This window comes from Alosa alosa, chromosome 5, assembly GCF_017589495.1.
Source record: "Alosa alosa isolate M-15738 ecotype Scorff River chromosome 5, AALO_Geno_1.1, whole genome shotgun sequence".
In the NCBI taxonomy this organism is placed as follows: domain Eukaryota; kingdom Metazoa; phylum Chordata; class Actinopteri; order Clupeiformes; family Clupeidae; genus Alosa; species Alosa alosa.
In genome coordinates this window covers 29016433-29026432 of record NC_063193.1, presented here as the reverse complement: position 1 = coordinate 29026432, position 10000 = coordinate 29016433, and the positions used below count along the sequence as shown (strand labels likewise).

General features: G+C 46.7%; 2 protein-coding genes across 3 annotated transcripts in view; both read left to right on the top strand.

The window, feature by feature from the left end:
* LOC125294633 (tripartite motif-containing protein 16-like) overlaps positions 1-10000 on the top strand; it is a 587664-nt gene that overhangs the window by 241517 nt on the left and 336147 nt on the right. The gene's annotated exons all lie outside the window — the stretch shown is intronic.
* mtmr3 (myotubularin related protein 3) overlaps positions 1-10000 on the top strand; it is a 39793-nt gene that overhangs the window by 8020 nt on the left and 21773 nt on the right. Inside the window, 8 exon segments of the mRNA XM_048243513.1 lie at positions 995-1084; positions 1330-1446; positions 4072-4092; positions 5520-5602; positions 5762-5928; positions 7657-7753; positions 9672-9785; positions 9914-10000. The exon segment at positions 9914-10000 is cut by the window's right edge and continues 119 nt beyond it. Of these exon segments, the coding sequence (XP_048099470.1) occupies positions 995-1084; positions 1330-1446; positions 4072-4092; positions 5520-5602; positions 5762-5928; positions 7657-7753; positions 9672-9785; positions 9914-10000 (776 nt within the window).

The window sequence follows — 10000 nt, the reverse complement described above, 5'->3', positions numbered from 1 at the left end:
CACACACACACACACACACACACACACACACACACACACACACACACACGACACCAGAGGCATCCCATCTCAGGCTGGTCGCGGGCTGGGTAGTCGGCTAATTTAATTTAGAGCCGTAACGTGTTTAAGGCTTGCAGATCTAAATAGGATGTTTCACTCCTCCGTGGTAAGTGTGTGTGTGGGCATCTGATGTAAGCGGTGTGTCAGAGCACAGAGCCACCTTTAAGAGGATGGTGGTGGCGAGGGATCAGACTCTGGCGCAACAACGCCTTGCGTGGGCGTCCCAAAGGATTGTGCGACTGTGTGTGTGTGTGCGCTCTGGTCCGCAATATTTCTCGTCAAGGTAGATGTGTCTCGTTGAGAAGTTGTAGCCAGCATGACTGACGAGACTAAATTAGCATAGAAGATGCTCCAGCCACGTTTACTTTTTTTGTGTAGCAGCATTTTGGGTATTTGCTGGAAACAATAATGTGTGTGTGTATGTACATACAGTATGTGCATATGTGGATGTATGTAGGTGTGTTTGTATGTTGCCGTGTGTGTATGCATGTGTGTAGTAGTAGTGAAAAATGTGTGTATTCAAAGACAGAGATAGATAACTCCTAAAATCCCAGGATTATGGAACTGTGTGTGTGTGTGTGTGTGTGGTGTGTGTGCTGGAGGAGTCACTCATGGCTTACCTGACCTGACCAGTGGGGTTTAACACAGGTGGTCACAGTGACGGGCCTCATATGGACAGAGGTGTGAAAAGCTGCCGTAGCATAGCGAGGCGCTAGAGCAGAGCATCGTCAGGGAAGTGTGTGTGTGTGTGTGTGTGTGTGTGTGTGTGTTCTGCATTTGTTTAATCAGTGTGTGTATGTGTGTTTATTTATGTATTTGTGTGTTTTCTGCATTTGTCTAATCAATGTGTATGTTGTGTGTGTGTGTGTGTGTGGGACAGAGAGAAAGAGAGTGTGTGTGTTGGCAGCTGACACATCTCTTGTGTTTGTTTCAGGAGGAGGAGGGGCAGCAGAGCTTGGAGTGCATCCAAGCCAATCAGATCTTCCCCAGGAAGCCCCCAGTCCTGGAGCAAGATGACCTGCAGGTGAGACACACACACACACCTCCAGTCTGTCCCAGTGAATCAAATGCCTTGAGAATAGAATACAAAAGACATTAAATACCCTCTCACCCACCACACGTGTGTGTGTGTGTGTGTGTGTGTGCGTGTGTGCGCCTGTGTGTGTGTGCGTGTGTGTGCCTGCTTAAATTATTGCAGCGCTACTGTTATTGAGTGTGTATTTGTCGCTAATCAAGTGTGTGTGTGTGTGTGTGTGTGTGTGTGTTTAGGTGCCCTACGCTGAGCTGCATGGAGAGTTCACCCAGTATGTGGGGAGAGCGGAGGACGCCATCATCGCCATGTCCAACTACCGGCTGCACATCAAGTTCAAGGAGTCCATCGTCAACGTAAGGGTCCTCTCTTTCTCTCACACACACACACACACACACACACACACACACACACACACACACACACACACACACACAAAGACACACTCCCTCTTGCCCTCTGGAGTTGTTTAAAAAGACTTTGTGTTAGGCTACGGGGGGCATCATGGTGTTTAGAGCTCTGGAGGGACGTTTGTCAGGTCTTCAAACCGACCCCCTGACCTAGCCTCCATTCTCACTGGTCTTCCTCTCATCCTCATCCTCTCATCCTCATCCTCTCATCTGAATCCTCTCCTGAATCATCCTCATCCTCTCATCCTCATCCTCTCATCTGAATTCTCTCATCCTCATCCTCTCATCCTCATCCTCATCCTCTCATCTGAATCCTCTCATCTGAATCCTCTCCTCTGAATCATCTGAATCCTCTCATCTGAATCCTCTCCTGAATCATCCTCATCCTCTCATCCTCTCATCTGAATTCTCTCATCCTCATCCTCTCATCCTCATCCTCATCCTCTCATCTGAATCCTCTCATCTGAATCCTCTCCTGAATCATCTGAATCCTTATCCTCTCATCTGAATCCTTATCCTCTCATCTGAATCCTCATCCTCATCTGAATCCTCTCCTCTGAATCATCTGAATCCTCTCATCTGAATCCTCATCCTCATCTGAATCCTCTCCTCTGAATCATCTGAATCCTCTCATCTGAATCCTCATCCTCATCTGAATCCTCTCCTCTGAATCATCTGAATCCTCTCATCTGAATCCTTATCCTCATCTGAATCCTCTCCTCTAAATCATCTGAATCCTCTCCTCTGAATCATCTGAATCCTCTCCTCTGAATCCTCTCCTCTGAATCCTCTCCTCTGAATCCTCTCCTCTGAATCCTCTCCTCTGAATCCTCTCATCTGAATCCTCTCATCTGGCAACACTGTGGACTAGGGCAAGATACAGTACAGGCCAAAAGTTTGGACACACCTTCTCATTTCAATGCGTTTTCTTTATTTTCATGACTGTTTGCATTGTAGATTCTCACTGAAGGCATCAAAACTATGAATGAAGGCAAAGTTATTTGGCCCCACAGATAAATATTTGTCAAGTTATGGCTTACTGAATATGGTATTAAATTTAAAAAAAAACAACAACTTTGAAGAAACTAGAATATAAGACATGTTTTCAGTTATTTCACACTTTTTTTGTGAAGTACATAATTCCACATGTGTTCATTAATAGTTTTGATGAATCAACAATGTAAATAGTCATGAAAATAAAGGAAACACATTGAATGAGAAGGAGTGTCCTAACTTTTGGCCTGTACTATGCACACACCTCTGAATCTGTGTGTTTAAACAGCATAGCACTGCGCTCCAATCAGGCTAGTTCGTGAGCGTGTGGCGAGAGGACCTTTTGCATCTCAAGGCTGTCTCCGGATGCTGAGTCCTGTTGCTGCGGTGCTGTGTCTCCTCTAGTGCTGGTTGCCATGGTTTCAGTTTGCCCTGAGCACCCTGGGCAGCTTCAGCTCCTCAGCCTTTGTTGGGATTCTCACCGTGATTAGAGTTGCTCTGGCACTCTTGTCGTGTGTGTGTGTGTGTGTCCATGTGCGTGTGTGTGTGTGTGTGTCCATGTGCGTGTGTGGTTTAGGCTAATGTTTGTACTAGTCAGACGTCAGCAGGGTTTGAATGAATGCATCCCTGCAGCTCACAGAACCACAGCTCTCAGTGTTCCTGTCAAATGGTGTGTGTGTGTGTGTGTGTGTGTGTGTGTGTGTGGACCTTGTGTCAAACAGCCACAGTGTTGTTCTGCTATGAGGAGTGTATCTGTTTGTTAGAGAAATTGAAAAAGAGTTTGTGTGTGTGTGACTGAAACCTTCGTTGAGAGATTGTGTGTGTCTGTGTGTGTAAGAGATCGCAAGAGAGAGAGAGAACTAAAACCATTAACAAGCACTTTTGGAATGTTCCTCCATGGCCAAATTAGAGTGGTGGAATTCAGCGGCAGGCAATGGCATGGGGAACAGCAACGTTTGTGTGCGTGCGTCGCGTGTGTGTGCGTGCGTGCGTGCGTGTGTGTGTGTGTGTGTGTGTGTGTGTGTGTGTGTGTGTGTGTGGTGCCATCCCATTATAGGCCCAAACTGTCTTCATACCCACCCCCCCTTCTCCCATGAGGAGATTTATTTCATTGTTTATTTCATTTGTGTGTGTGTCAGCGTTAGAGGAATGTGGAAATCATTATATCATTACAACCCAGATGCCCAAACTATGTGTGCACCTTTTAGATATTTAAACCACCACGTCTCTCCTGTGTGTGTGTCGGTGTGTGTGTGTGTGTGTGTGTCGGTGTGTGTGTGTGTGTGTGTGTCGGTGTGTGTGTGTGTGTCGGGGTGTGTGTGTGTGTGTGTCGGTGTGTGTGTGTGTGTGTGTGTCAGTGTGTGTGTTGGCGTTAGAGGAATGTGGAAATCATTATACCATCACAACCCAGATGCCCAAACTCTGTGTGCACCTTTTGGATATTTAAACCACCACCTCTCTCCTGTGTGTGTGTGTGTGTGTGTGTGTGTGTGTGTGTGTGTGTCTTTGGGATGTTTAATTCTTATCCCCCTCTCCTCTTTATTTGTTTGTGTGTTTATGTTGTCGTCTGACACACAGAATTGTTCGTGCGAAGTGTCAGTAAGTACACACACACAAACTCCTCGTCCCTTGCATGGTGTGACCACACTGTCTTGTGTGTGTGTGTGTGTGTGGTTGTCACGGAAATGACTGCCTCAAGTCGACCTGTCACATCTGGCCCTTGCTGCATGGTGTGTGTGTGTGTGTGTTTGTGTGTGTGAGAATATGGGCGTGTGTGTGTGTGTGTAACACGGCATGTGCAAGTCCACTTACAGCCGCAGCCTCTTGAGTGTGTATGTGGGCTGGAGTCAACTGTGTCTAAACCTGAACGGTCATCATCGAACTCTGGGTGGGGTTCTGATGTGCTTATGGAGTCTGGGGTTACATACTGGTTGAGTTGGATTTTCTGTTTGGGGCGTGCTTACTGAGTGTTGGGTTTAACACTGGTGCTTGAGTTGGACATTTTGTCTGGGGTGTGCTGAGTGTTGGGTTTAACACTGGTGCTTGAGTTGGACATTTTGTCTGTGGTGTGCTGAGTGTTGGGTTTAACACTGGTGCTTGAGTTGGACATTTTGTCTGGGTTGTGCTGAGTGTTGGGTTTAACACTGGTGCTTGATGGTCTGGTCGGCTGGCTGGATGGGGCAGGCCAAGTGATCCTGCTGGCAGAGAGGGAGGTTAACACACTTAGAGCAGCATGCTGGCTCATGGCTGGCTTTAGGACCCATGGGACTCTGTAGGCTTGTTCAGGTGCTGTGAGGATGTGCTTCAGTGACATATGAAGACCTCCCCTGGTGTGAGTGTGAGTGTGTGTGTGTGTGTGTGTGACTGTGTGTGACTGTGACTGCTCACAAGCCTGCTGTGTTATTCACCCCATCTGACCCACTGTTGCCCGAGGTGTTGTCCATCTCTCTCTCTCTCTCCCTCTCTCCTTCTCTCCCTCGTTCTCTTCCCCACTGTTTCTCTTGTTCTGTCTAATTTAGGTTTTGTGGCGTCATATTGGTATGAAATGACCGTAACGGTCGCCAAAGCAAACAGCCAAACAGACTAAACAACCAGCAAGACTGCACACCCTAAACCCCAATAACACTACCCCCCCCCCCTCTCTCTTTCTTTCTTTCTTTCTTTCTTTCTTTCTTTCTTTCTTTTCTTTCTTTCTCTCTTTCTCTCTTTCTCAAACCCCGTCAAGTTTTATTGGCATGGCAAAAGTATATTGTGCTGCCAGAGCATTTTTGAAATTTTATTTTTTTTACTAACTTTTTTATAAGTTTAACCCCCCCTCCCAAATTCCGCTCTCACCATCTCTCCATGACTCTTTCTCTCCATCTCTCTGTCCTTTTTTTGAATTACTGTTCTTTCCATCTGTAGCTCTCTCTCTCCCCCTATCTCTGAATGACAGTTCTCTCTCTCTCTCAATCTCTAAATGACTGTGTTCTCTCCATCTTTCTCCCTCCATCTCTGAATGACTGTGCTCTCTCCATCTCTCCCAGGTTCCTCTCCAGTTGATTGAGAGTGTGGAGTCTCGGGACATGTTCCAGCTGCACATCACCTGTAAGGACTGCAAAGTCGTAAGGTATGAAGACACAGACACATACACAGACAGTGTTACAACTCTACCTGCACGGACTGGAAGATGTTCATTTATTGCACACACACACACACACCCACACACACAACCCAAACAGGTCATCTGCTTGACAAAATCTGTGTGTGTGCGTGTGCGTGTGTGTAGGTGCCAGTTCTCCACACTAGAGCAGTGTCAGGAGTGGCTGAAGCGTCTGGTGGCTGCGATTAGACCTCCAGCCCACCTGGAGGAGCTGTTTGCCTTCGCCTACCACGCCTGGTGTGTGGACGTCTACACCGGAGAGAAAGAGCAGCATGGACAGCTCTGCAGGCCAGGTAGGGCATCCACTTACACTCTGCCCCTTATGAACCTCACCCAAGGGTGGCACAACATTAATCTAATGCTGTATAGGCCAGGTAGGGCATAGAAAAAATAAATCTTTGGTTCCGGTTTCCGACCGACCCTGTCAATTTATGTGCGACCCAAATTTATTTTATGAGCTTGGGGAAGAAATAACACTAAATAGTCTAGGCTACATTAAATAAATGCACAAATAAAAGGCGAACTATAATTACATTAATTACCCCTTGCGTTATGTATAGGGGTGAGCGTATTCTCTCTTACAAAGTAGCCTATGCACAGCTGTTCACGAAGACAATTGTTTTCAGCACTTACCAAGGCACTCGCAATTTTGTCCAAACTCCGCCAACTTTTCATAAAATTTGACCAATCATCATTAGTTTCACTGTGAAATTTCACCTACCACAACAGTCCCTGCAAGCAGAATATTGAGCCAGATGCCACACTTACTTCTGCACCTTCTGCATATGACACCAAAGACTGCCCTAGCGTGTTAGTTCCTCTGCAGTTTTGATGACAATAAATAGAAGGCTAACGTTAATGATCTGCTTACTTGCATCTCTCAACCTGGTGTTGCTAACCTACCTAGGTTATGAAAGTAAGTTAATTAAGGCCTACTTGGTTTACTGACATTTGAGTAGGCTATGCAACCCATTGGCAAACGTTTACCTGGATATGTCCTTTTAGCTTATGTCATGTTTGCTAGCTTGTGGGCATAGTTTGAGTAGTGCTACCAAAATCATAGAAATTAATAAAATTGCAAGACATTTACCTCTTCTATGATCCAAGAATGATTTCATTCAAGTTTTTTTAACATTTATTTTAACTAATGGCATAGAAGACATTCCCAATTGCATCCACATATCTTAATGCACTATGCAAAACGCGATTTACACTCGTAGCCGAACACAGTGAGATGCAAGCCTTCCAATCCACTCAGAAATGTAATTCGGCTACTCTCACGTCCTGAAAGGGGCAGGCAGTCAATTAGACGTACACCACCAATGATTTTGGTCTTACTAACCTTAATTGCCCTAAATTAAAAAAAATAAAATAAAAAAAATCACAACTATTTGTGCAATTTTCACTTCCTCCCGCAATTTCTCCACAAGAAACAGCTAAAAACACCGCAACTTCCATCCAGGCATTTTTTACAGTCTCAAAAACCTTGTGAAATCCTGGAGGGACTGATTTTCTACCAATCCCTTACTGCCACAGGGGGAAAAAAAAATCCCTACCGACCCATGGCCTCAACTGACAACCAACAGGAACCAAACCTTTTTTTTTTTATGCCTAGGAGGTCCACTTACGGTCTGCCCCTTAACCCTTAGGAATGTTGGAAAATTAACGTTCTAAAGAATATCTGGGTTCATTGAATTCAATATAGAATTTTAGAACCTTTAATTGTTGCGGAACGGAATCTTATGTTTGAATGTTCAAGGTTAAGAACCTCACCCACAGGTGACATAGACAGGCCAGGGAGGGTCCTTGCACTGCCTTGTGGCCTGCCTCTTAGTTCTACTCTCACATCACACACCGATTGAAGAGGCACCCAGTTACTGTAGTCCAGACCACACACTGTGCTGACTCAGGTGCAGGGATGCGGTCTGCCTTTACTCTACCCAAAGGGTTCTGCATGGTGCCCACAGTGGGTCATGACCAGGAGTGTGTGTGTGTGTTGTGTGTGTGTGTGTGTGTTTCAGGCGATCACGTGACCTCTCGCTTTAAGAGCGAAGTAGAGCGCATGGGCTTCGACACTCAAAACGCCTGGAGGGTGTCCCACATCAACAGCAAGCACAAGTGAGTCCTGACTTCTGTACACACACACACACACTCTCTCAGAATTCCTGGAGGGTCTCCCAGATCAACAGAAACACAAGTGAGACCTGATCTCTGGATACACACACACACACAGATAGAACGCCTGAAGGATCTTTCAGATCATCACCAAGCACAAGTGAGTCCTGTCCTGGATACACTCCTCTAAAAGCATCCTCATTGTCTACTCAACACACACACACACACACACACATACACACTAATCGCCCATACACCTGAGACGGCCTTTCCGAAACATCCCCCCACCCATGGTGGGGCAGATGTCTCGCATTACAGCGTTTTTCCTGCCCTGAAAAACACTCTGTGTGTGTGTGTGTGTGTGTGTGTGTGTGTGTGTGTGTGTGTGTGTGTGTGTGTGTGTGTGTGTGTGTGTGTGTGTGTGTGTGTGTGTGTGTGTGTGTGTGTGAATGGGTGGGTGGGTGGGTGGGTGTGGGTTTGTGTGTTTGTGTAGATAAGGGTTGGGCCAGGCCAGATAAGGGCCTGACCCAGGATCAGATGTCGGCCCAGAGAGTCCTCACAGAGCCATCTCTGTCCGTCCCTGTGATACACACACACACACACACACACACCATCCTATCCACCCGGCCTTAACCCAGTCAACCCTTTCCCAGCACACTGCTCTCTTAAACTGCCTTTACTCTCTCTGTCCCCCCTCTGCTCACACCATCCACTAACCCTTCCCCTAACTGTGCTCTCTCTCTCTCTCTCTCTCTCTCTCTCTCTCTCTCTCTCTCTCTCTCTCTCTCTCTCTCTCTCTCTCTCTCTCTCTCTCTCTCTCCCCTACTCACACCATCCACTAACCCTTTCCCTAACTGTGCCCAGTGTAATTATGCCCTCTCTGCTCAATCTTCTCTGACTGTGCCCTCTGTACACCCCCCCCTCCCCCACCACCACACACACACACATCCTCTTTCTCTTCACACTTGTACACACCCAATGTAACTGTGTCCTCTTGGGCCCGTCCCAATACCTCCCCTACCCCTAGATTTTTGCCCTAACCCTCGTTTTTGCGCGTGCACGTGTAGGGCTAGGGTGTCCCATTACTTTAGGGAGCAAGGGGAAGTGCTACTTTCCCCTTAAAATCAACCCTCAAAATATAACCAGGACCAATGCAGGCTGATGAAATTACCCAGGATACCGTATGAGGCTTAGTGAGTGGGTCAATTTTTCATATATTTTAGCAAAATAAGCATATTAAAATTTGTTGGAAATATGTTGGAATATGTTAGTTTGATGCACATCTGATGGACTGTTGAGTTTTGAACACTAATGTTAGAAAATTTCTCACGAAGCTATCTAACGATGTTCATGATATCTGCTGATTGCTTTGAGAGTCTGCCCATCAAATAACGTTATAAATCAATAGTTTCGTTAATATTTAGGATGTGTGTTCTGGCGTTCACATGAACACAAATGTCTTTGTTGATTAACCAGGCGTAGATAAACCAGCACAGCCCACACAACAATGACGCTGGAGCGGGCATGTTCCTGAATGAAAATAGTAGCAGGCTACTACCCGGTGAACCACGTCCGCGTAGGTGAGCGTTAAATGCAGCTAATTTGCATATAGTGGTGTCCCAATTCATACGGAAAGATCTTCACCTCCACTTCCCTTGTCGAGGGGGGAGAAATGGGATGGGCCCCTTGTCTCCATCTCTCTCTCTCTCTCTCTCTCTCTCTCTCTCTGTCTGTCTGTCTGTCTGTCTGTCTGTCTGTCTTTCTGTTTCTTTCTTTCTTTCTTTCTTTCTTTCTTTCTTTCTCTCTCTCTCTCTCTTTCTTTCTTTCTTTCTTTCTTTCTTTCTTTCTTTCTTTCTTTCTTTCTTTCTCTCTCTCTGCCCCTGTCTAATCCGGTGCCCTCTGTGTGTGTTGGCACTGCCAGGCTGTGCCCCAGCTACCCTCAGCAGCTGCTGGTGCCCGCGTGGATCACAGATAAGGAACTGGAGAACGTGGCAGCCTTCCGCTCATGGAAGAGGATCCCAGCTGTTGTCTACAGGTGTGTGTGTGTGTGTGTGTGTGAGAGTGCGTCTGTGTGTGTGTGTGTGTGTGTGCTTCCTCTCACTCTTCACACTCTTCTTTCTCTTTTTGGCCTGTCTCCTAACTGCCCTGCCCCTCCACCCCCAGGCACCAGAGAACGGGCGCAGTGATTGCCCGGTGTGGTCAGCCGGAGGTGAGCTGGTGGGGGTGGCGTAACGCGGACGACGAGCACCT